The sequence below is a fragment of the Protobothrops mucrosquamatus genome, unplaced genomic scaffold (assembly GCF_001527695.2).
Source record: "Protobothrops mucrosquamatus isolate PMUCROS unplaced genomic scaffold, P.Mucros_1.0 scaffold2955, whole genome shotgun sequence".
NCBI classification, from domain to species: Eukaryota; Metazoa; Chordata; class Lepidosauria; order Squamata; family Viperidae; genus Protobothrops; species Protobothrops mucrosquamatus.
Window position 1 is genome coordinate 32,881 of NW_015388978.1, and position 27,146 is coordinate 60,026.

Consider the following 27,146-nt stretch of genomic DNA (forward strand, 5'->3'; position numbering starts at 1 on the left):
TCATCTAGTCCAACCCCGTTCAGGCAGGAAACTCTATACTACAGTATTTCGGACAAATGGCTGTCCAGTCTCTTCTTAAAAACTTCCAGTGTTGGAGCATTCACCACTTCTGGAGGCAGGTTGTTCCACTGATTAATTGTTCTCACTGTCAGGAAGTTTCTCCTTAGTTCTAGGTTGCTTCTCTCCTTGATTAGTTTCCATCCTTTGCTTCTTATCCTGTCTTCAGGTGCTTTGGAGAATAGCTTGACTCCCTCTTCTTTGTGGCAGCCCCTGAGATATTGGAACACTGCCATCATGCCTCCCCTCGTCCTTCTCTTCATTAACGATTCAATTAACAATCCTCCTGCCTTGCGACCAAAATGGGCAGCCTCCATTACTGTCGTAAGTCGAGGATTACCTGTATAAGGCCTTGGTAAGACCACACTTAGAATATTGCACTCAGTTTTGGTTACCACAATATGAAAAAGATGAGACTCTAGAAAGACTACAGAGAAGAGCAATAAAGATAAAAGCAATAAAGAGGGCTGGAGGCTAAAACATATGAAGAATGGCTTCAAGAATTGGGGTGACATGACAGCAGTGTTCCAATATTTGAGGACTGCCACAAAGAAGAGGGTGTGTGTGTCAACCTATTCTCCAAAGCGCCTGAGGGCAGGACAAGAAGCAACGGATGGAAACTAATCAAGGAGAGAAGCATCCTAGAACTAAGGAGAGATTTCCTGACAGAATAAACAAGTGGAACGACTTACTTCCAAAGGTTGAGGTGCTCTGTCACTAGAGCAGGGGTAGGCAACCTTGGCTCTTTTATGACTTGTGGACTTCAACTCCCAGAATTCCTGAGCCAGCCATGCTGAGGAGAAAGAGAGAGGTTTCCATACTGAGCCATGCTGACTCAGGAATTCTGGGAGTTGAAGTCCACAAGTCATAAAAGAGCCAAGGTTGGCTACCCCTGCACTAGAGGCTTTTAAAAAGAGACTGGACAACTATTTGTCTGAAATAGTGTACGGTCTTCTGCTTGAGCAGGTGGTTGGACTAGAAGATCTCCAAGGTTCCTTCAAACTCTGTTATTCTGTTAATTCTGAACAGTTGCCATTGGGGCTATAGATACAAATTGTTATATGTGCAAAATGCAGAAATGGAAGGTTCAATTCCAGGAAAGCACAAAACAAAAAGAGGCTCATTTTGAAGAAGTACAGCAAAGAACAGGAGATGACAAATATATTCCTTCAATCTTTTATTGTTACATTTTATTAATAAAATTTAGAAACATAGAATTACATTTTCCATTGCCTATTTCCATTGGACTAAAAGCCATTACTCTGTTTCCTATAGAAATATCACTTTCAGTAATACAAATTTGAATGATGCAACCATTTTGTGGGATTCTCTAACTAAACTAAACAAGACCTATCTGTGTGACTTCTGTCCAAATACAGATTTGCTAGCTCTAAAAGAGATCACCCCAAGCCTGGAAATAAAATGGGGGCTGCTTAGGAAAGAAGGTTTATTAATGAGCAGAACCAGCAACAGCATGCAGTTCTGGGACACCTGACAAAATGGCTGAGTGAGTGGATGGATCTTTATTAAGGCTCTGATTGAGATGCTCCAGGGAGTTATGCAATGCAGTGAGCCTTGTGTCAATGGTGGTGAGTTAATCCTATTATGTCCTAAAGACCTGTGGGAAGAATCCAGAGAAAGAAATATTTTGGGAAATATTAAAAAGGCAGAATATATTTCCCCACAGGATCTTAAAGGCATAACCCACCCCCAAGTCTCTCTGCCCCAAACAGAAACCAGGTCTGCAGAAATGCAGATGTGACAATCTTGTCAGAAAGATTGGAGCCAGGAAGATTGGAACTGATGAGATTAGAAAGACAAAGATCCCTAGAATCAACAATCCCTCACATCAAAAAAATCTAACACAGGACATAGTCATCAGCCACAACCCCAGGGAAGCAGGATATGACCTTTGGGACATAATAGGATTAATCCACCGCTATTAGAATACCAGAAGGGCACACTCAGACTCAGGTCAAAGTTCATGCCATAGGAACAACTCCAAACAAAAGCTCAAGAAGGTATAAACACCCACCACTCCCTACTACATGTGGTCAGTTTTCTCAGAGCCATCTTTCTGTCTGGCTCTCCTCTTCAATAAACTGCAACCTCCTTTCTAAAGCAGTCTCCATTTTGTTTATTCCCAACTTGGACTGTACCCTGATGAAGATTTTTCCTTCAACAAATCATATCCTGCCCTTAGAATTTGGGTGGAGGAATGTAAATTTTTAACCCCATCAGCTGTGGGGGCTGAAGGTGTTTTGTTTATGATTAGATTGGCCCAGTCTTTCTTAAAAGGTACAAAATATCCATCTCTAAAGACTTGAGGCTTCTACTTGAGGTCTATTAAGAAAGACTGGGGCTGCTTTCTACCTTTCTTAAGATTTTTCTCCATTTCTCCTTTGGGAAAATATAATATCCTGCCTCTTTTAATATTCAGAATAAGGAATATTTTAATCTGGGGAGGGGGGGCTTCCTACACAGTGATACTTTATTTAACAAAACAAAAGATGAAGCCAAGCTGCTGCAACCAATATTAAAAAGGTGTAGTAAAAGAGTAGGTTCTATAAAACGTTCTCCCGTGCCAAATTTAAACAAAGGAAAAATTGGTGCATTGGTGTGTTTACTAAACAAGACAGTTGCTTGAAAACAGGATTCTGCACTTTCCACAGTGGAGTTTCCAGGGTCCAGGTTGCTATTTAACACAATACAAGAATTGTGCCCAGATAAGAAAAGCAACATCTCCTAGCACAATGGTGACGAACCTATGGCACGCATAGGTGGACACACACACCGTCTCTGTGGACACACACACCGTCGACCCAGCCCCGCCTCCCCCCATGGCCCTCTCCTCACCAGCAGCCCCCCCCAGAGAGTCACCCCTGGGCGCGGCCCATGTGAAGCAACGCAGCCAAGGACATGGTAGCCGGGCAGCAAGGACAAGACTCCGCCCTTGTGCCCCATCGCACGCAGATGATGCTGCAGGGCACAGGTGGAGGGCGTGGTCACTATGGCGCTGCTGGGCTGCCTGGGTGATCTGTGGAGGTGGTGGATGGTCCAGCAGGCAGAGTGGGGACAGCGGTGGGGGGGCAGTTTTTGGGCACTCAGTCTCTAAAAGGTTCGCCATCACTGTCCTAGCAAATGGCTGCAATTCAGCAACCCTTGACTAGCCAAGAGCTGATGAACAGGCTACTTTGTCCTTCTGGGTCATTCTCTTTCCATAGGAGAGTGCTGTTGTCTATCTCCGCTGCCCATCATGCATTTGGCATCTACAAAAGCAGTGGATCCTGTGGCTGCACATCTCTGTTGCAACTCCAGAGGTCACTCCTCCTGGGTCCTTTCCACAAGTCTGTAGTATGGGCCTCTCCAGCCCATCAGCTCCGTGTGAGTCCCCTCCTCCACAACCTCTCCTCCTTCCAGTACCACAATCTTGTCTGCGTTCTCCACCGTCTGCATCCGGTGAGCAATCACCAGCACCGTCCGGGCTCCACTGTTCTGCACAGAACGCTGGATCTGGAGAAGCAATAGCATTTAGACGTATATACCGCTTCACAGTGCTTTATGTCCCTATCTAAGCAGTTTACAGAGTCAGCATATTTGCCCCCAGCAATCTGGGTCCTCATTTTACTGACCGTAAAAGGATGGAAGGCTGAGTCAATCTTGAGCTGGTGAGGATCGAACTGCTGGCAGTCGGCAGAATTAGCTTGCAATACTGCATTCTAACCACTGCACCACCACGGCTCTTAAATGTTAAGAATTATTTCCTATGTTTCTTAGCCAGAATAGTTTTGTTCAAACTCTTTGGGTGCGTTTTGTGTGTGTGTGTGTTTGACGGAAGGAGCTGGAGTCAGAAAGTCCTCAGTGTACAAGTATAGAATAGGTCAGGGATAGACAACCTCGGCTCTTTTATGACTCATGGACTTCAACTCCCAAAATTCCTGAGTCAGCTATACCCCTGGAATAGGTGGTACCTGGCTCAATGCTAGCAATTGTGAGAGGGATTTAGGTGTCCTAGAAGACAACCACTTATGTATAAGTGGGCAGTGTGCTGCAGCTTCCAAAAAAGTTAATGCAGTCCCAGAGGGATAGTATCAAGATCACTGAGGTGATAGTAGCGCTTTATACTGCACTGGTTAGACCACATTTGGAATACTGCATCCAGTTCTGATCAACATGATACAAAGAAGACATTGAGGCTCTTAGAAAGAGTGCGGAGAAGAGAATGAAGATGATCAGGGGACTGGAGGCTAAACTCTATGATGAACGATTGAGGGAACTAGATATGTCTAGTCTAACGAAGAGAATAGCAATAGCACTTAGACTTATATACCGCTTCACAGTGCTTTACAGCCCTCTCTAAGCCTATTGCCCCCAACAATCTGGGTCTTCATTTTACTGACCTTGGAAGGATGGAAGGCTGAGTCAACCTTGAGCTGGTGAGAATCGAACTGCTGGCAGTCGGCAGAATTAGCCTGCAATACTGCATTCTAACCACTGCACCACCATGGCTCATCAACAATGAGCCACAGCTCATAAGCAATGATACAGAAGAGATCCTGGGTGGATTCCTTAGAAGCACCAGAGAGAAGATCCTTCTGGTTTCCACCAAAAGGTGCTTCTCCAGCTCTGCCGTAGAACCCACATTTTCACAGACAGATTTGGCCTCAAGTGTTTTGCAGTCTGGCAAACAACAAAAGCCGTCCCTACATTCATGGCCCTAAAACAGACCCAGTACAGGCAGTCCTCGACTCACAACAGTTCATTTAGTGACCGTTCAAAGTTACAATGGCACTGGAAAAAAAGCGACTTATGCCAGTTTTTCAGAGTTACGACCTTTGCAGCATCGCCAGGATCACGTGATCAAAATTCAGATGCTCGGCAACTGTGTCCTACTTATGACCGTTGCTGTGTCCCAGAGTCATGTGATCACTTTTTGCGACCTTCTGACAAGCAAAGTCGATGGGGAAAGCCCAGATTCACTTAACAACCGGGTTAGTAGCATATCAACCGCAGTGATTCACTTAACAACTGTAGCAAGAAAGGTCGTACAATTGGGCAAAACTCACTTTAACAACTGTCTCACTTAATGACAGAAATTGGGGGCTCAGTTGTGGTCATAAGTTGAGGTCGACCGGCACTGGTTGTCTTCTATTACAACAATTCGTTTAGCAATTGAAATTATGACAGCCCTGAAAAAAAGGGATTGTTGACTGGTCCTGAAACCTCACACTTTCTTGAAAAGGAACGAGGCCCCTGAACCAACCCAGCTAGAGTCCACCCCCGAGTCCCCTCACGAGTCCCCAGCACGTACTGCAGCTTCGCTCTCGGGGTCCAAGGCGCTTGTGGCTTCATCCAGCACCAACACTTTGGGATCACGGATCAGGGCCCGGGCGATGGTCAGCCGTTGCTTCTGCCCCACGGACAGCTGGCCTCCTTTCTCCCCCACCTCTGCAGGAAGATAAGCAAGAAAGATGGAGGGGAGCAAGACAAATCAATCCCCTAAATCTTGTTGCCCCAAAGNAGAGAGAGAGAGAGAGAGAGACGCAGCAAAGGCAGGAGCCCCACCCAATAAGCTTGTCAGCTTGTTGGAGAACAGCATGAGGCCTCTCTTTTTTACACACACACACACACACACAGAGAGAGAGAGAGAGAGAGAGAGAGAGAGAGAGAGAGAGAGAGAGAGAGAGAGAGAGAGAGAGAGAGAGAGAGAGAGAGAAGGAAAGCGCAAGTGCTTCTCTCTGTCTCTCTCTCTGTCTCTCTCTCTCTGCAAATGGACTGGGAGCCGCAGTAGAAGGCTCAAAGAGCCACATGCGGCTCCGGAGCCATGGGTTGCTGACCTGTGGTATAACCTATCGTGTTTCCCAAAAATAAAACCGCGTCTTATATTAATTTTCGCTCCAAAAGACACATTAGGGCTTGTTTTCTAGTTAGAGCTTATGTTTGGGGAAATACGGTACTAAATGCATCTGTCTGGCTGACGATCTTAACTAGGGCTTATTTTGGGGGTAGGGCTTACATTACGAGCATCCTGAAAAAAACCATGCTAGGGCTTAATATCTGGTTGGGTCTTATTTGGGGGGGAAACACGGTAGTCCTCAGGTTACACCAGCCAGTGGGACTGCTGGAGTTTCTGTTGCTAAGTAATGTACTCGTAAAATGTGATGTCACCTTTTGATAGTACCTCACAGAGTGTTAAAAAAAATGTATTGATGCTCTTACAATTCTGATTTGCTCTTTGTTTCCAATAAAAACTTACCAGATTCCAACTGAGGCAACCTAGTCCTATTATGGACGATGCCTCCAACAGAACAAAAGTTTCACGAGTGTCCTTATGTAAAACGTTTATTTGAAAAGGATATAGCCCAACAGTATGCCTTTAATTACTCATTGCACACAATTGAGTTTTAATGTATTGTGCCTGTTCTTCATATTTTGTATTAGGAGCCATGACAAATCAATGAACACCCCTGCTTTACAGAGCAGGAGAACAAGGAGAATAAGGACTTGAAAAGGAAACTATAGTATTAGATCACAAGAAAAATACAGGCCAATTACAATGAAACAAAGTGAAAATTATGACCAGCTACGCCAATACAGCAGATTTCCCCTTTATTAGAGGATGTCACAGGACTGCATTGCTTAGCAATGGCAATCCAACGGCTGCCTTTAACTGAATCCTGCCGGTCATTAGGTGAGGACTTCCTCACCAGTTCCTGATGGCTTCTCACAACCAAAGTTTGTGGGGAACACAGCAGGAATTTGCAATTTGGGTGTCTCACATGCGGGCTGGCAGGCAGTTAAGTGGTTGCTGCTGGGTGGGGTGTATTTGTGTGTAGCTTCAGCAGTGTGAGTGAGGGATAGGACTGGCCCCTGCTAGATGGGGGAGGGAGGGTGTGTGTGTGGCCACAGCAGTACATGTTACGTTTTCTGGTTCCTAGGGTGGCTTATGCCAGGTGGGGGAGACTTATCTCTGACTTGTAATCTTTCCTACTGGCTTCCCCATTGCCTTTGCATGTGGGAAGGCGGCAAATGGTGATGATCTGATTGTGGAGTTTGGAGAGGCCAGGGGCTGAGGACAATGCTGTCCCAGGCCTCTCAGCCATTGGGGAAGAAAGGTAGTCGACCGGACAAACAGCTGCCTGCCTTCACAGACACGGGAGGATCGGCTGCTGACAGGCACTGGTGCCAATAGGCAGCAGATCCCCCTCTGATGAAGAACAGCTGCCTCCCCCGCTCAATCCAAGGGCACGGAGAGTGGACCTTAGGCAAACTCAGAGAAAGGCTGCGAGGTTACTCGAGAGAAGGTTGCTCTACCCCTCCGCACAAGGAACACCTGGAGTGGATTGATTTAAAAAGAAGCGGTGGGGAGTTAGCCTTTGCCAGGAACAATTGTTTGCTTTGGCTTACACTCCTCCAATTTTGACTCGTGACTTGCCTGGAGAACTGCCTTCTGCCTTGTACCTTGCCTTTGCCCTGAGGACCGCCTTCTGTTTGTGTCTTGCCCTTGCCTTGTGGACTACAGTTTGCCTCATGGGCGCGCTTAACCGGGTGGACTGGACTTAGGACCCTGGACCTTGCCCTGTGAGCGTGCTCCTACTCTGCGGACTTTTCTTTGTAATATACGGGCTGTTGTTTGGGGGACTGTGGGTATAGTGATTGTGGGTATGGTGTAACAATTGGAACTTGAAGGACTAGTTGTAACCACCATTTGTTTAGTGCCATCATACTCTGAAACGATGGACTGAACGAAGGAATGAGCGTAACTCAAGAGCCACCTTTCTACATTGTAACAATGCAAGCAGGATTTCACTTCAGGGGAGCCAAGAATCAGGGCTGGTGGGTTTTCTGGGGGGAAAATGGACCTTTAAAGGATGAATCGAAGGGAGGGAAATGGATTTTGCCCACCTGCAGTGAAGCCTCCTTCTAGCTCACGGATGAATCCCAGGGCATCAGCTTCTTTCGCTGCTTTGCTCACGTCTTGCTCACTGCAGCCTTGCAGGCCGTAGGTGATATTGTCCCAAATGGACCCGGAGAATAGGACGGGCTCCTGGCCCACCAGGGCCACCTGCAATTGGACAGGGAGGCCTATCAGGACAAGGCTGGGCTGAGGGAGAAACTCCATTGATCTTCCTCATCAAGCACCTTTCCAGGGTGGAGCTAGTTAATACTCAAGGCTGGTGCTCAGAATGTGCAGAATTCAGAATAACAAGAGTTGGAAGGGACCGTGGAGGTCTTCTCGTCCAACCCCCTGCTCAGGCAGGAAGCCCTATTACCATTTCAGACAAATGGTTTCCCAATCTCTTTCTAAAAACTTCCAGTGTTGGAACATGCACAACTTCTGGAGGCAAGTTGTTCCACTGATTAATTGTTCTCACTGTCAGGAAATTTCTCCTTAATTCTAGGTTGGTTCTCTCCTTGATTAGCTTCCATCCATTGTTTCTTGTCCTGCCTTCAGATGCTTTGGATAAAAGTTTGACCTCCTCTTCTTTGTGGCAGCCCCTGTGGTATTGGAACACAGCTATCATGTCACCTCTAGTCCTTCTTGTAGTGAATCTTACGTGCAGATGTACGATTCACTACATCCCCCAACTGTAGACCTTGAGCTGTTATCTGCTCTTCTTTGGAGACAAAGTGGCAACACCCAGCCAACCGTGCCTGATTTTGAAAGCTAAGTAGGATCATGCTTTGTTGGCACCTGGATGAACTCCAGGTCCATGGCTAGACTAGGAAGGTCACCAAAAGAAATCACATCAGGGGATAACATTTACACTGTTGCCAGAGAAACGGTGCAGCCACAGTCCTAAATCACAAGAGATTCTCATCTTTTATATGAACCACGTGTGCAGAATTTCCTGAATGCCACACCTTTTTACTTATCAAGGAACATAAGGAATCAAAAGCCTTTGATGCTAGGCATCTTTTACTACTTTCTGCACCAGAGCAGATCTGAGCAACTTTGGAGATTTCAAGCATCAAATTGGTGGTTCACAAAGTTGCCTCAATGGCATTGCGTTCACCATTCACTGGGGCATTTTTGGATGTCAGTCACACAATTTCTGAAAGACAGAGGCTCTTGCCCCCCCCTTTTTTTGAGACAGGAAATGCATTGAAAGCACAGTGTAGGCCAGTGATGGCGAGCCTTTTAGAGACCGAGTGCCCAAACTGCAACCCAAAACCCACTTATGCATCGTCGAGTGCCGGGTGGGTGTGGCCCATTGGCTGGGTGGGGCCAATTGGGTGGGCATGGCTGCAGTGGTAACGGCAGACTGGGTGGGACTAAAAAGTTCAATCAATCCCAACTTTGCAAGATCTTCTTTTTCCCGCGAGAAGTTGAAATTGACTGATTGAACTTTTTTTTTTTGTACACGGCGGCAGAGGCCTAAAGCGAAAAGGTTTTATAAAACCCAGCTGAATGCCTAGGACTCGGGCAACAGCGCACATGCCCACAGAGAGGGCTATGAGTGCTGCCTCTGGCACCCGTGCCATAGGTTCGCCACCACTGGTGTAGGCCATAACAATTAGAATTTTAAAACACAAGCACACAAAAATACCCAGTCAGTTCCAGCCACGTCCTTCTAATATCATGTGGTCCTGCCTACTCTACATCACCCCCTTCAACCACCCAAGGAGACCCAGGCCTCATCCTGCAGGCAATAAGAATCACAACGGACATGGGGCTGGTCTCATCCAAACTGCGTGGCCTAACATTTCTTCACTCTCCATCTTCCTTACTGAATGAACCCCCATTCTAGTGCCAAGAGACCCAAATGTTTCAGTCCAGAAGAGGGTAAAGTCAAAAGCTGCCTCCACCCACTGCTGCTACCAACCAGGCTGGCGCCTCCCTCACCTGCCTATGGAGATACTTGTGCTCATATTTCCCAACTGGGACTCCGTCCAGCAGGACCTCCCCAGAATGGGGTTCGTAGAAGTGCTCCAGGAGGGCGATGCAGCTGCTTTTTCCGCTGCCGTTCAGGCCTACCAACGCCGTCACTTTCCCAGGGCGAAGCTCAAAGGAGACATTCTAGGGCACAAGGAGATGCAAATGCATGCAAAATGAAGCAGGAATATTCAGTGTTAATGAATGCGCATGAAAGCCAGACATCAGCAACCCGATCCACATCTAAAAAAGCTACACATAACGGGTACCCTGTAAATACCACATACAGCCCAAAGACTACTAGAGAGACATTCCTTGAAGATGGGCTCCAGTAAGAGTCCAAAAACTTGGAAGACGAAACCTCTGGTCCTGGTGACTGACCCAGATTTGATCCTGCATATCTAGATCCTACAGTCTCCTACAGCAGCGTTTCCCAACCTTTCCAGGTTGGTGGGGGGGGGGAAAGAGGAGATGGTTTGTGGGAAGGGCAGGCACATGTGCAAGAGTGGGGCTACTAAGGCATGTCACTCGTGCAAGTGGGGCTGCGAGCACCTGCCACTCGTGCAAGTGGGGCTGCGAGCACCTGCCACTCATGCAAGTGGGGTTGCGAGCACCTGCCACTTGTGCAAGTAGGGCTGCAAGCACCGGCGCCAGCCACTCATGTGAGTGGGGCATGTGTGTGCATGTGTGCACACGGTTGGCCATTCACACAGCCCAGCTGTGAATAGGCCACAGCCCGGAAGTGGGCCGCAGCCCACAGGTTGAGGACCCCTGTCCTACAGTATAGAAACTTATTTTGTCTTTCTAAAGACCTTTAACGTCTCAACGTTCTTCCTTCCAATGTTCTTCAATGAAAGTGAAAGGATTCTGGTTAGGTTTGTAGAACACACAACCCACTTATCTAAGTTACTTAAAGCTTTAGCAACTGCATTTGAGTGATGCACTGGTGGCGTGGTGGGGCAGTGGTTAGAATGCAATATTGCAGGCTAATTCTGCTGACTGTCAGCAGTTCGATTCTCACCAACTCAAGGCTGACTCAGCCTTCCATCCTTCCAAGATCGGTAAAATGAGGACGCAGATTGTTGGAGGCAAAATGCTAAGTCTGTAAACCTCTTAGAGAGGGCTGTAAAGCATTGTGAAGTGGTATATAAGTAAGTCAGTGACCGAGTGCCCCAAAACTGCTCTGCCCCCCCCACCCTGCCCCTTGCCCTGTCCACTCTGCCCTTGCCCTGCCCCACCCCCATTCTTCCCCCCACTCTGCCCCAACCCCGCCCGCCCACAGGGCCACCCACCGCCTCCATGGCCCTCCGCAGCAGGTTGCCCAGGCGGCCCTGCAGCGCCATCGTTGTCCCGCCCTCCGCCCACGCCCCGCAGCATCATCTGCACGTGATGGGGCATGAGGGCGGTCCCTGCTGCCCAGCTGCCATGTCCTTGGCTGCACTGCTCCGCACCCACGGGTGACTCTCCATGGGGGGGCTGCTAGTGAGGAGGGGTCCACGGGGGAGGCGGGACTGGGGCAATGGTGCACGTGCCCACAGAAAAGGCTCAGAGTGCCGCCTCTGGCACGCGTGCCATAGGTTCGCCACCACTGGTCTAGGACGGTGCTATTACTATTGCTATTGGGTGTCATGCAAAGCAGCCCGGATGCTCTCCCATATGGTACCTTCAGGACCTGGATCTCGGGGCGGGAGGGATAGCAGAAGGAAACATTTTGGAAGGAGATGCATCCGGAGAGGGATTTTGGAGACAGCGTCCCTTCTGTGCTGACAGAAGGTTTCCGGTCAAGATATTCAAATACTTTTTCTGCTGCGCCCACATTGCTCAGGGCATCCCCGTAAGTGTAAATCAGGGCCTGTGGGAGGAAAAGGAAAGGGCAGCAATCTGAAATTTGCAATTTCAGCCAAGTTCGTCTGCAACTTTGAACTTGCAGCTTGGTGCAAATTGCTGGTTTCTGTTCACAAATGGCCACATTTCTTTCTAAAACAGAAAACTCACAGGAATTTGATTTGAAATCTGGAACGCCCTTCCATTCCTTATAAAGATTCACAGCAAAAAAAAAAAAAAAAGACCACCTTGCAAAAGCCCTCAGAGTTTTATTTTTGGAAAACAGCATTTCTGTGGGAAAATAATTGAGTAGGAAGAAACAATTTGGACAAAACCAGAAGCACCAACCAAACTGATAATGTGCGCAGTCATTTCCTCAAAGAAACAGCAGCATTTCTTTTTTTAAAAAAAAGTATTTCTAAAGAAGTTTTGTTCTTTTGTTTCCGCTTATTTGCTACTTGTTGAGTTGCGTGTAATGCATATCTTTCTGCAAAAAAAGAAATCCAGTGTTCCTTTATCCAAAACCAAAACCAAAACCATTTTTTTTAATCTATAAAGGGAGAGACAATTTGGTGTTTATCAGCAGCTCCATCTCTATCCCTTCTTGCCACTTGGAAGTATAGCAGCTTCTCAGCTCCAAGTCACTCAAATGTTCTCCAAATGTCATTTCATGTCAGACCTGCCCCAGCCTGATCCCTTAGGGAAGAAAAACCCTCGACTCCATTTAGCTGAAGTGAAAGGTACTTTTACTAAGAGATGCTGCTTGCAGTAAAGTCAGGCAGAATCTGAGTTTCCTGTGCAACAAGACAAAGCTATTTCCTTCAGTCCCCCTCACACCATGACCAATCCAAATGTCGCCAGCCAATGCAATGTCGCCGGGATGTTTTGGGAACACTGAGGTTTTTGGGCTGGTAACTTTCCATACTGAGGGCAAATGGCCTTGAAGACACCTTGGCACGAACTGGTCTCATGGTGATCTGCTTTTCTTCAGCTGTCAAGCCCCTCCCAAATTCCAACACAAAAATGCATACAGGTTTATTGTCCATCTGTGTCCCCCCCACATGCCTTTGATGGCAGGACGCCAGCGCAGCACCAAGCTGAAGATGATGGACCTGACATTTCAAAACAATCATTACACACAGTCCAACATATGTCGCACAGGCCTACACAAACATCAGTAACTCGCACAAAATGAAATTAGTCTTAAACAGGCCCAGAACTGCAGCCTAGATCTATAAGTAAAATTAAATATAGTTCAACACTAAAATTTGACCACCCTGTAGGGAATGGAATTGCTGGACGGAAATGCATTTTAGTTCTTGAAAAGGAGAGTAAAAAAGAAAGAAACAAAGCAAGAATCCAACTGTAGGGTGCGATGAAGGCAGAAGGGTCAAATGAACAGAGGGTTGAGGAACATGGCAACCACCAAATGACCCGAAGTGCCAATAAACAAGAATATTTGTAGCTCAGGGTTGACACGAGGAGTCCTTGGGCTGTCTGAGCTTGCTTATTTTCTTGCAGACGTTTCATTACCCAAACTAGGTAACATCATCAGTGCTGTTACCTAGTCTGGGTAATGAAATGTCTATGAGAAAACAAGGAAGCTGAGAGAGCCCCAAGGAACCCTCAAGCTGAAGTGCTACAGAAGAAAATGTTGTCAAATCTAAGCGTTCACCAACCTGTACACACCGCCCTACATTTGTCTGGTAGAGGATGAAGGAGACCAAGTTTCCTTCGGTCATGAGGCCAGTGAGGATCTGCTGATAACCACAGTAGAGCAGGATCAGCTTCACGCTCAACCGGAGGACCTGGAGTGGGAGAAAAACAGTAGGCCGTGGCTGAGAATCCTGCCTCTCTCACACGCCATGGCATCTTCTTACTTCTTTTGGGTGGGGATATGAAACATTTTTTTAAATGTTCTTCCATTCTGCAGACATTTTTTGGCAGGGTTGCGATTTCTGGGCAAGAACCAGGTTTTTGGTGCCATACAAAAGGCCAACAGGGTTAGGACCATCCTAATTTCCAAAAGGTGAATGTTTCATAGGGTGGGCAATACAGCAGAAAAGGTATACCTTCTGGGCCTTACCAAATGGCATTCCCTAGTGTAGGAGTCCCCAACCCCCGGGCCATGGCCCACTACCGGGCCACAGCCTAGTCGAAACCGAGCTGTGGGAGAATGGGCAAGTGCACGCATGTGAAGCTCCACTCACACGAGCAATGGGCAAGTGCCCGCATGCGTGCAGAGCTCCACTCACATGACCTGAGGGCGCTTGCGCTCGTGCGTGAAGCTCCACTCACATGAGCAGAGAAATAAACAGCCAATACAGGTAGTTCTCGACGTACGACCGCAATTGAGCCCAAATTTTTTGTTACTAAGTGAAACATTGGCTAAGTGAATTTTACCCCATTTTATGACCTTTTGTACTGTTGTTGTTAAGTGGATCACTGCAGTTATTAAGTTAGTGACATGGTTGTTAAGCGAATCTGGCTTCCCCATTGACTTTGCTTGTAAGAAAGTCATAAAAGGTGACCCCAGGCCACTGCAACCATCATAAATATGAGTCAGTTGCTAAGCATCTGAATTTTGATCATGTGACCATGGGGATACTGTACCGGTCATAAGTGTGAAAAGCAATCGTAAGTCACTTTTCTCAGTGCCGTTGTAACTTTGAACAGTCACTAAATGAACTACCTGTATAGACTCCAGACTAGCATTGGTAGATCAGTCATGAATGGAACAGGTAGTCAAATCCCATGACAAAGGTCAGAATTGTGTAAATCATGGAATTCCCCGTGGTTTTCTATGAAAGTGAAAGTTGGACTTTAAAGAAGCAGGATAGGAAGTATATTGATGTTTTTACACTTTGATGTCAGAGAAGACTCCTGACAGCCAAGAAAACAAGCCGATGGGTCATTCAACAAATTAAACCAGAGTTCTCACTCAAGGCATGTGTCAAGAAACTGCGCAGCAGCTGTCCAGATGAAATTGGAGACACTGACACAAACTTGTAACCTTTTATATAAATATAAATATATTTAACATTCAAATCTACAGCAATCTTTGTCATCAACCAGGAAAGGAAGAACATAAAGATAGTCGGGAACACAGGAATATGCTGAGGTAAAACTAAAACAGTATACAGAACACACAGATGAAAAAGGCGGGGAAAAAGGGAAACTCCCCCTTTGTACTTACAGCAACCAATCACAGTGTAGATTGCCTCATGCATGAATCAGCACTCTCTAACTAATCAACTACAGCTGTGTGTTCTGGCCTGTTGTATACTTCAAGAAGCTCTCAGGGAGCACCTAGCCATCCAGGGGAGCAAAAGGGTTGATTTCTAGAGCTTCCCCTTTCCCAGGCAAGTTTCTTCTGACTTAGAAAACATTCTAAATACAAAACTGTGGTGAATCTGTAGCAGACCAAAAAAGTAATGGTACAAGTAAGACTCCATTTTTCCACCAGAAGTCTGCTCGGAGGAAGTGCCAATCAGCTGGAGCCAATCAGCTGGAGCCCTGCTGGCTCCTGGGGCTCCTGCCGAGCCCAGACAATCCTGCAGTTGCAGCTGCCTCTCCCTCAGGCTTGACTCACTTTGGCTCATTCCCCTCCCCTGCTACACTTGGCTAGCAATCGCGTACCACCTGCCATGTGGCAAAGTATCACAAGTGGTACGCGTACCACCGGTTGAAAAGCCCTGTCCTAGAGGACTTACCCGGACAACGAATACGTAAACAATCCTTTCCACGTCCCTTTGCTTCTTCAGCTGGCAGGTGTCCTCCAAGGACGCCTCATAGCGCTGCGACTCCTTCTCCTCAGTGGCAAAGCTGCGCACAGTCTGCACGGACGAGATTACCTCATACACCACCTCCTCTGAGCGGGCCACCGAGTCCTGGATCGCCTTCAGTAAAGCCTGGATGGACCATGAAGGAAGCAGCAAAGTGAGCCTCCTGAAAACTACCTTGGACGAGGCATCCTGCTGATGGTGGCATACCCAAACCAAAGTTCAGTGGCCTCATTCTGAGGAGAAGACCCCAAAAATGCTTCATTCCACTCCATCGCATTTTATTTCACTTATTTCTCACATGTGACCAACCGGATGCCAGAGTACAAGCTAAAGAGGGAGATGTACTATCCCACTATTATGCTTACTTCCCACAGCCCCCTGGTTAATTTCCTCTCCATGCACAGAGGGAGCTGAAATCCTTCAGAAAGCTGCAGCAACACTTGAGAGCAAAAGAGCTGCCTGCTGGTAGCTGAAATCTGTTGAAATCTTCTTGGCAGGTAGCACTTTTGCTCCACCCTATAATGACCTGGGAGATTGCAATTGGGAGTTCCAGCATGGCAGACATTGGGCAAAACGATTGTGTAGGCATCTTACTTAAGTGTCCTCAGTGACAAGATTTTAGTCTCAATTGTGATCATAACTCGAGGACAAGTTGTAGGATGCCCATCTGCTTTTTCACTATATTTCTATTTGTCTTTGCCTTCAAACTGGCTTCTTCATCCTTTTTTTTTTCCAACTCCTTCTCTGTCTCTCCTTGTAGCTCTCCAGCAAGTGGGGCCCTCATCCTCCTTTTCCTCTTTTCACTTGAGGAAAGAGACAGGGACGCAAACACACAATCCCTTTTCCTTCAGCCCAGGAAAAAGAGGAAACCAGGCTACACAACCCACAACCCATCCTTTTGTACAAGCCACACAGACAAAGGAGTGGGTTTTGATCACACGGCTGCCATCTTGCCTTTTCTGACCTTCTGGAGATGGCACTGCATTCTGCGCTGCTCAGCTCCCTTGAAGTTTCTTTTTTCTTCCCCTCTCTGGCTTGCTTTTCCTTTCCCTCAGCTGGCCCAGTCCCTCGCTCACCAAGCTGGCGTTCCTTCTTCCCCACACGCAATTGGTCTCAGAAACCCAGAAGTGACCATTCCCTCTAGGCCGCGATTTGCCTCCATGATCCCTACCTGATGACGGACATCGTAGACCTTCTGAACGGCCATCATGAGTGGGGTCTCGATCAGCATTAGCAGCGTCAGGCGCCAAGACAGGCGAATCATGAATACATAGAGCCCAATGGCCTTGATCAGGGTGCGCAGGAGGACGTTGGTGTTGAGTGGCACCGAGCGGCTCATCATAGTTGTATCTTTGGAAAGGCGGGAGGCCAGCGCCCCTGTGGGCAAAGATATATCACTCGACAAATGCCACACTGGCAACACAGGGAGGGAGATTATAGGGAACAATCCCCCCAGGAAAGAGAAGACCAAGTCCTTGACATGGTATCCAAGGATAGCAAAGAGTATCCTCTTTGCTATATTCTAACAGTGAGGACAATTAACAGTGGAACGGCTTAACTTCAGAAGTTGTAGGTGCTTCATCACTGGAGGTTTTTAAGAAGAGACTGGGCAGCCACCTGTCTGAAATGGTATAGGGCAGGGGGTCTTCAAACTTGGCCCTTTTATGACTTGTGGACTTCAACTCCCAGAATTCCTCAGCCAGCATGCCTGGCTGAGGAATTGTGGGAGTTGAGGTCCACAAGTCATAAAAGGGCCAAGTTGGAAGACCCCTGGTATAGGGTCTCCTGCTTGAGCAGGGGGTTGGACTAGAAGACCTCCAAGGTCCCTTCCAGCTCTATTCTGATTGCTATTCTGATTGCTCTTTGTCATGAGCTACCATTCCCACCTAAGTCCAGGCTACTTCCCCTAGGACAGGGGTAGGCAACCTTGGCTCTTTTATGACTCGTGGACTTCAACTCCCAGAATTCCTGAGCCAGCATGGCTCAGCTTGGAAACCTCTCCCTTTCCCCTCAGCATGGCTGGCTCAGGAATTCTGGGAGTTGAAGTCCACGAGTCATAAAAGAGCCAAGGTTGCCTACCCCTGCCCTAGGATTTGGGGGTAGCCTCCTATCCAAAGAACACCTGAGCTTCTTTCTCTGAAATCAACCCAGGGCTTCCTTCTCTTGAGCAGGTAAAGATTCTCTCCAGCCAGTTTCTGCCAATCATGAAAAAGCTGAACAAGCGTAGGTTTGGTGAATACTTAGATGGCAGACATCTTAGTACCAGGAGAGCTCAGAATTGCAGACTGGATTAAAAAGATAGGGGAAAAAATCCAATGGAAACCACTTCTTTATGGCCTGCAAGGGAAAAACACGGTTGCAACCATTTTGTCCCCAGGAGCAGAGTTTATTCCAAAGCAAAGCCCAGCTATGGCATTAGTTCTGCTTGAAAGGCTAAGATGAGACCTGACTGATACATGGATGGGAGGCCACCAGGAAATCCCAAGTAAGAGTGTGTGTGTGAGAGAGAGAGGGGAAGAGAGAGAGGAAGGGAGGGAGGGAAGAGAGAGAGAGGGAGGGAGGGAGAGGGAGAGAGAGAGGGGGGAGAGAGAGAGGGAGGAGAGGGAGAGGGGGAGAGAGCAGAAAGTGGCACTGGTAAAGCACTTCCATCTTTTCCCCAAAAAATATTAAATGAATGGTCTGCCTAGTCCAGGGGTAGGCAACCTTGGCTCTTTTATGACTCGTGGACTTCAACTCCCAGAATTCCTTAACCAGCCATGCTGAGGGGAAAAGGAGAGGTTTCCAAGCTGAGCCATGCTGGCTCAGGAATTCTGGGAGTTGAAGTCCATGAGTCATAAAAGAGCCAAGGTTGCCTACCCCTGGCCTAGTCATCAGTCAAGCTTCATTTGAGAGACTCTTTTCCTTTAGACAGTTCCAGAAACAATAGCTGCCTGTTTGGGCCCTCACCTGTTTTCACCTCCTGGAAGAAGGCCAGGTCTTGCCACACCAGAGAAGAGAAGAGTAAGTTGCGAGTCCGGATAATCATCCGTGAGATCGTGAACATGAAGAGCCCCCCACGGCAGCTGGCAAACACGGAGCTAGAAGGGAAAAACAGCAAGGGGGGGAGGGGTTGGTTCCTGCTTCTCCAATGGAAACTGAGTCACAGCTCCATGTATGAGCACGTACCGGATTTGACCCGGGTGCAAAGAGAACGAAACGTTCACACGGACAGATCTAGCCCACCGTTTGAGATTAAGTTACTTCTGATGCTCTTCCCTCCATTTTGAAACGGCTTTCATTTTCACATTGAATTTAAATCAGCAACAAGATCCCTGATACCAGCCAAGAACGGATGTTCCTTTAGAAAGCTTTTTTTTTGTTTTTGTTTTTTTTTTCAGATTTGCATTCAAGTGAAAGCTAGCGATAGATCACAAGTTTTAACTGGTTAGACTTCTGCCAGGTTGCAAAACAAGCAGCTAAGGATGTCCCAAAGGTGCTTTTTTCAGGAGCTAACTGGACTATCTTGTTTTCTTTTTGACGCTTCTTCAGCTCTGGATGAGAAGCGAAACGTCTTCAAAGAAAAACAAGGAAGTCCAGTTGCCGCCTGAAAAACGCACCTTTGGGACACAGGGCAGAAAACATACTGCAGCCAAGAAGGCTCCACACACATTTGCACTGCTCAGGTGACCTTGAGGACACATATAAACCTCCAAGTGGCCTCAACAATTCTCTGAAAGAATGCAAATATTATTATTATTATTATTATTATTATTATTATTATTATTATTATTATTATTATTATTATTATTATTATGTGCAATCCCAAAACAACTGGAGCACCACTTGAACACCATTGGCATTGACAAATTTGCTATTAGTCAATTGCAAACTGCTTCCATCCTGTGATGATATCTGTAATACCATCAAACATCCACATCTGCCTATCCCAGGTCCTTGGTAAGGACTCGATAGGTAGACAAAAATGCCAAATCCAGTCTGAACATCTGGCTGACTGTGCGATGATCATCATCAACAACAACAACAACAACAACAACAACAACAACAACAACAATAATAATAATAATAATAATAATAAGATAGAAGGGACCTTGGAGGTCATCTAGTCCAACCCCCTGCTCAGGCAGGAAACTCTACACCATTTCGGACAAATGGCTGTCCAGTCTCCTCTTTAAAACTTCCAGTGTTGGAGCATTCACCGCTTCTGGAGGCAGGTTGTTACACTGGTTAATTGTTCTAACTGTCAGGAAATTTCTCCTTAGTTCTAGGTTGCGTCTCTCCTTGATTAGTTCCCATCCGTTGCTTCTTGTCCTGCCTTCAGGCACTTTGGAGAGAATAGTTTAACTCCCTCTTCTTTGTGGCAGCAGCCCCTGAGATATTGGGGAGATTGCTATCATGTCCCCCCCTCAATCCTTCTCTTTGTTAAATTAGACACACCCAATTCCAAATGACCAGCTGCCTGCAAGGAATATAAATCCTTCTATTCCCCAGCATCCAGTCAGAGCTGAAGAAGCTTCTTGGATGAGAAGCGAAATGTCCTCAAAAAACAACAAGGAAATCCAGTTGCCTCCTGAAAAAAAATCACCTTTGGGACAACCATGTCCTGGATGACTGAGAGTCTCCACAGACAAGCAGCTAAGAAGAAAGCAAGGGCTCAGGTTTGCTTCAGGAGGGCTCCAGAGAACAACCTAATTTTCAGACCTTTCTTGAGGTCTTAAAACATTGGCTGGGTTCAGTTCTTTTAGGCCTCACTTGGCCTTTCACTGGCAGGCCAAGAGGGAAAAGGCACCTCCCCTGGAGTATGCAGCTTTGGGACCCAACAACTGATGAAGCCAAGATCAAAACCACATTTACGGCAGAGATCTGGCTGATCTCAGTTGATCTCAAAAAGACAAGCGGCATCAAAGCTGGCTGGCATTGGGACAGGAGGCCACTAGGAAATCCCAGAGCAGAGGTTACACGAGGAAGTAAAATAAAAATCCCCAAAGAAGACAAGTCAATAGCTTCCTTATAGCTGGCAAGGGGGAAAAAAATGCCCCAGTATCTCCATGAAGGCAACTTCATCCAATGGGATCACCCCTTGTACTGCCTTGTGAACAAGATGCCGGGCAACAACAGAACCGTAATCCTGGGTGTGTATTTAAGGGCAGCTGCAGCAAAGGTGCTGGTGGGGCCTGGAATAAGCTCACCTTGCAAATGAGATCAGGAAGAGTAGAGAGATGGCCGTGGAAAAGGCTTCGGCGTCGTATTTGGTGCCCAGGATGTCAATCAAACGCCCAGTGTAATAGGGCAGGAACGTTTCACCTGCAAGGGGGGGGGGAAGAGCAGAGGAGGTGATGTAGGACCTCTTATCAGGAAAGGCAGCTTAAGCCATACACACACACACACACACACACACCGTAAATTGTACACCTGTTCTGTGAAATGCAAGGAAACCATGGTTCCCGTCCCAACTATGGAAAGAATGGGGCAGCCCCTCAAAATGGGAGAAAAGATGCTCGAATTGGGTCACTGAAAGAGCTGAATGGAGAGTTTGGAACATCCTGTCTTCCTGTCTGCATCTCTTTTCATCCTGGAAAACAGGACACACCCTGGTGAAAGCAAGTTCAGAGCCAACGGCCGAAGCCTCCAGAATTCCACATTTTATCTGGGCAGGAACTGCTCCGTGGCAGGAGGCAACCAAGAAGGGAATCAATCAGAGGGGATTCAGGGAGAACGTCAAAAGGAGCAGCAGAATTTCAAAGACTGAGGTCAGGTCTATTAAAGACCTTTTGGTGCGACTGAGTTATTTTATTTTCTTTAGTGTATGGTGTGATTGTAGCCCTGGTGACTATTTGTGGTTCTCACAAGATTCGCCTTTCTCGCCATGCACATGTATACATAACCCGAACTAGGCTGTTGTTTCTCTGTGTCATATAATACATGTGGTTCTATGCGTAATTCTGTATTTATTTATTTATCTATCTATCTATCTATCTATCATCTATCTATCTATCTATCTATCTATCTATCTATCTATCTATCTATCTATCTATCTATCTATTTATCTATCTATTTTATTGATTTATGGCAGGGGTGTCAAACTCAATTTCACTGAAGGCCGCATCACCCTTGCGGTTGCCCTGGGGGGGCCGGGGGTGTGTGGCCAGAGTGGGTGCAGCCTACTGGGTGGGCGTGGATGGAGTGGGTGTGGCCTACTGGGTGGGCGTGGCCAGTTCTACATCATTCACGTCAAGGGTGCCTATGGGGGGCCTGGGCAGGAGTGGGACAGACCTGAGGGTCTCTGGTAGAAGGGGGGTGGGACCAGGGCAAGTGCCAAGGCATGGTCCACCGGGGCAAGTGCCAAGATGGCCACCACAAAATTGTACATTGGCTCCCGGCTGGCCTGGGCCAGGGCCAAGGCAGAGGAGGCCGTTCCCTCACTGTTTCCAGGATGGCTTCGCGGGCCACATGAAACCATTTTGCGGGCCGCATCCGGCCCCAGGGCCTTGTGTTTGACATGTCTGATTTATGGCATATTTATGTAGTGTATATCGGTGGCTCTTTGAGAGCTGTACGCAATGCAATTTCATTTTAATGTATGCCAATTAGTGTACGTTCGAGGTGACAATAAAGTTATTATTCTATTCTATTCATTTATCCTGCGACATAGAGAATGATTTAATCCAGTATCAACTCACCAATCACCGCCAGGATGAGGAACAAGAAAGCACCAGTGAGATACAGCTTGTCTGGACGGAAGAGCTTGAGCATCTTACAAAGGGTGGCTTTGTCTTCTTTCCGGGACTCCTTTGGGCTTCGTCCTTCTGCCAGGATCCCCCAGAGGAGCTGGGAGAAGCCCACCGCCCCGTAGATTGCCAGCCACCAAGACCAAGCAGCCGAAGAGACCAGGAGGGGAGGGTCCCCAAGCCAGTGTCCCACCAACAGATACAAAGGGGGCAGGATGCTGACTGCAGCCACCGTGGAAAAGGACATCGGGGAGGCCCGACCCATGGAGAGCAGGCCCCTGACCCCCCAGAGAACCAGCAGTCGGAGAGCGGCCTCCAACCAAGCCGCTGAGACCCCCAGGGGGACCAGGGAGGGGCTCCATCCATTCAGCAAAGAGAGCAGGATTCGGTCACAGAGAAGCAGGGGAACTGCCTGAAACACGACAGGGATCAGCATCTTTCTGATGGGCTCTGGGGAGAGAGAGGGAGGGATTACTGGTTATGGGAATCAGGGGATTATGGATTTAAAAGGATCACTGTATGAGATATTTGGTCCCTCAAGTCAACTAAACTGCCTCCCAATTCTGTACCATCCAAGATCCTGCATCTAAATCAGCTTACTTCCCAGCAAAGGATTCCTGTGGCTGCAGCCTCAATACTCATTCTGAGTGCAGCAAATCTTGCGGCAGTTTCAGGAAAGGTCACATTTACACTAATTTTGGCTTCTTTGGTTACAGGCACCTTTCTGAGTATTTTAATTTGCGACACGTTCTCCGGTCCTAGGGGCATCCCGGCAATGCTCGTGAAGGCTGAAATCAGAATAACAAGAGTTGGAAGGGACCTCGGAGGTCATCTAGTCCAACCCCCTGCTCAAGCAGGACACCCTATATACCATTCCAGACAAGTTGACTGTCCGGTCTCTTCTTAAAAAACCTCCAGTTATGGAGCACCCACAACTTCCGAAGGCAAGCCGTTCCACTGGTTCAGGGGTAGGCAACCTTGGCTCTTTTATGACTCGTGGACTTCAACTCCCAGAATTCCTGAACCAGTCATGCTGAGGGGAAAGGGAGAGGTTTCCAAGCTGAGCCATGCTGGCTCAGGAATTCTGGGAGTTGAAGTCCACGAGTCATAAAAGAGCCAAGGTGGCCTACCCCTGCTTGACTGGTTAATTGTTCTCACTATTAGGAAATGCCTCCTTAACTCTAGATTGCTTCTTCGTTCAGTTTCCTTGGCAAGAAACCCCAGAACTGTGACAGAAGCGTTTGAATATCCAGGTCGGTTCTTTCAGGCTAGTAAGGATTTGAACCCAGCTCCCATCCTCCGGAGTAGAGGCGCGACGCAAAACAGGAGCCCCAAAGTTTAGATCCCGCGCAAAGTAGTAGTAGTAGTAGTAGTAGTAGTAGTAGTAGTAGTAGTAGTAGTAGTAATAATAATAATAATAATAATAATAATAATAATAATAATAATAATAATAATAATAATAATAATAATAATAATAATGATGATGATGATGATGATGATGATGTTGGAAAGGACCCTGGAGGTCATCTAGTCCAACCCCCTGCTCAGGCAGGAAACCATATAGAAAGAAACACGCCAGGGTTAGTTCTTAAGAAGGCAGGGAATCGGAGATCACTACCCAGCTACTTAAGGAGGGCGTGGACTGCGCTCCCCCTCATCCGCAGCCAGCATGAGCAGCCGTGGTGGATGAGAATGATGGGGAGTGGAGTCCCTCGCACCTCCGGAGCCGCTCAATCATCCAGATTGTGCAACCCTCCGCTCTTTTTTCCAGCCTCTCACCTTCCGGCAGCGGCCAGGAAAGTCCTTCCATGCCGGGCTTTTGATCCTTCTCGATCCGACGCCTCGCTTCAGCCGTGCCGGGCTGGGTTTCCCTCTCTTATCCACAAAACTCGCAGCACAGAGCCGAAAAACCCCCCTAACAAGTTGCTTTCGCTTTCGGTTTGAGCTTCTCGTTATGTCCCTGTGTCATCGCTTTTTTCTAAGCTGCATTAGTTGCTAATGAGCCTCCCTGGAGCAATTCCAACTGGCAGAAGGCCTGGCTCCTTGAGGAGCCCAATCTCCGGTTGTCTCTGCCCATCGGGAAGAGCGGATGCACCCCAGATCCCATCAAATCCTAGTGATGGTGGACAATCCCTTAAAAGATGAGCCAGCCGTGTGCTACATCTGTCAAAAAAAGCCAACAAGGCATTAGCAAGAGGGATAGAATCCAGATCACGCGAAGTGTTAACACCACATTATAACGCCTTGGTAAGGCCACACTTGGAATACGGCGTCCAGTTTTGGTCACCACGATGTAAAAAAGATTTTGGGACTCTAGAAAGAGTACAGAGAAGAGCAACAAAGATGATTAGGGGACTGGAGGCTAAAGCATATAAGGAACGGCTGCTGGAATTGGGTATGTCTGGTTTAATGAAAAGAAGGACTAGGGGTGACATGATATCAGTGTTCCAATATCTGAATATTTGTCTGAAATGGTATAGGTTTCCAGCCTGAGCAGGGAGTTGGACTAGAAGATCTCTAAGGTCCCTTCCAACCCTGATATTCCTATTCTATTCTATTCTATTCTATTCTATTCTATTCTATTCTATTCTATTCTTATTCCTATTCCTATTCCTATTCCTATTCTATTCTTCTAATTCTATTCTATACTCTATATTCTATTCTAATCAGGGATTGCCACAAAGAAGAGGGAGTCAAGCTGTTCTCCAAAGCGCCTGAAGGCAGGACAAGAAGCAACAGATGGAAACTGATCAAGGAGAGAAGCAACCTGGAACTAAGGAGAAATTTCCTGACAGTTAGAACAATTAACAAGTGGAACAACCTGCCTCCAGAAGCGGTGAATGCTCCAACACTGGAAGTTTTTAAGAAGAGACTGGACAGCCATTTGTCCGAAATGGTATAGGTTTCTTGCCTGAGCAGGGGGTTGGACTAGAAGACCTCCAAGGTCCCTTCCAACTATTCTATTCTATTCTATTCTATTCTATTCTATTCTATTCTATTCTATTCTATTCTTATTCTTATTCTTATTCTTATTTATTCAGTTCTATTTTCTATTCTGTTCTATATTCTATTCTATTCTATTCTATTCTATTCTATTCTATTCTATTCTATTCTATTCTATTCTATTCCATTCCATTCCATTCCATTCCATTCCATTCTACTCTACAAATCAACACGAACATCTTGTGGAAGCGATGCAGTGTCATGCCTTCTCAGTTGTGCCTTCGGGAACATCACCTGCCCAGTGACACCTGTGGGGCCCACCTTTGAAATGCCCTTTTAAGACCTGACTGTGTTCCCAGAAGTACAGTTGGGGTGTCTTTGGAGTCCTTGTGGTTTTTCTTTTCCCTGAATGTTATTTTATTTAGTTTTGTCTGGGCAGTTATGTCCCTTTTAAGTTTTCTTTTAAATACAGGTAGTCCTTGACTTCCCATAATTCATTTAGTGACCGTTGAAAGTTACAATGGCACTGAAAAAAGTGACTTATGAGCGTTTTTCACAGTTATGACCTTTGTAGCATCCCCGTGGTCACGTGATCAAAATTCAGATGCTTGGCAACTGGCTCATACTTACGACCGTTGCTGTGTCCCAAGGTCATGTCATCCCCTTTTCCAACCTTCTCACAGGCGAAGTCAATGGGGAAGCCGGATTCACTTAGCAACCGGGTTACTCACTTAGCAACTGCAGTGATTCACTTAACAACCACAGCAAGAAAGGTCGTAAACTGGGGCAAAACTCACTTAACAAACAGCTCATTTACCAACAAAAATTTGGGGCTCAACTAGGGTCGTTAAGTCGAGGATTCCATGTATTCTAAGCTGTCCAGAGTTCTTGTTTAGTTTCGTTTTGTTCGGGAAATTTTGCTCACCTTCCCCCACTCAGAAACTCTCCTGGTATTCCAGACCAGCTTCCATTTTTTGCCAAACTCCATCATCCTGGTTCCTCACACGATGTCTCCATGTATTGCACCTCTTCTTTCTGTTTCCATTATAAAGTGAGGAGCACAGCAGGGGTTTATGTCCTGGTGGGGTAGCTTTCCCAAAGAGGGCAGAGCCAAAGCCAATTTGGGGAAGGGCTCGGGAGTCCTAAGGGTGGGGCAGTTACTGTGTTTTAGGCATGTGTTTTACACCTTAATTAAATTAAAGTCTTCTACAATTCCAGACATAAATATAAAAAAGAGTCCATGTGTATTTATTTGTTTGTTACATTTTAATAGAATGGAATGGAATGGAATGGAATAGAATAGAATAGAATAGAATAGAATAGAATAGAATAGAATAGAATAGAATAGAATAATAATGGAATGGAATGGAATGGAATAGAATAGAATAATAATGGAATGGAATGGAATAGAATAGAATAGAATAGAATAGAATAGAATAGAATAGAATAGAATAGAATAGAATAGAATAGAATAGAATAGAATAGAGTAGAGTAGAGTAGAGTAGAGTAGAGTAGAGTAGAGTAGTGTAGAGTAAAATAAGAATAGAGTAGAATAGAGTAGAGTAGAGTAGAATAGAATAGAATAGAATAGAATAGAATAGAATAGAATAGAATAGAATAATAATGGAATGGAATGGAATGGAATAGAATAGAATAATGGAATAGAATAGAATAGAATAGAATAGAATAGAATAGAATAGAATAGAATAGAATAGAATAATAATGGAATGCAATAGAATAGAATAGAATAGAATAGAATAGAATAGAATAGAATAGAATAGAATAGAATAGAATAGAATAGAATGAGTTGGAAGGGACCTTGGAGGTCATCTAGTTCAACCCCCTGCTCAGGCAGGAAGCCCTATACTATTTCAGACAAATGGCTGTCCAGTCTCTTCTTTAAAACTTCCAGAGCTGGAGGGTTCACAACTTCTG

General features: G+C 46.5%; 1 protein-coding gene across 1 annotated transcript; it reads right to left on the reverse strand.

Moving 5' to 3' along the window:
- Window positions 1-3,378: 3,378 nt before the first annotated feature.
- LOC107296738 (antigen peptide transporter 2-like) lies at window positions 3,379-24,078 on the reverse strand. The gene is made up of 12 exons (XM_015826092.1): window positions 24,048-24,078; window positions 22,221-22,718; window positions 20,730-20,844; window positions 18,490-18,620; window positions 16,715-16,920; window positions 15,472-15,669; window positions 13,438-13,566; window positions 11,598-11,786; window positions 9,905-10,078; window positions 7,963-8,122; window positions 5,369-5,505; window positions 3,379-3,570 (listed from the first exon to the last, which is right to left on the reverse strand). The coding sequence occupies exons 1-12, from the start codon at window positions 24,076-24,078 to the stop codon at window positions 3,379-3,381; spliced, it is 2,160 nt and encodes a 719-aa protein (XP_015681578.1).
- Between the last annotated feature and the right edge of the window lie 3,068 nt (window positions 24,079-27,146).

Bases quoted from the DNA above. Each gene is read 5' to 3' on its own strand.
- LOC107296738 (XM_015826092.1), bottom strand. From the start codon at position 24,078: ATGGAAGGACTTTCCTGGCCGCTGCCGGAAG. The intron at 13,567-15,471 runs GTAAGTCCTCTA...CTCCCACTCCAG, and splicing joins TTTACGTATTCGTTGTCCGG to GTCCTCCGGTTGAGCGTGAA. The intron at 10,079-11,597 runs GTACCATATGGG...CTTGTGCCCTAG, and splicing joins CCGAGATCCAGGTCCTGAAG to AATGTCTCCTTTGAGCTTCG.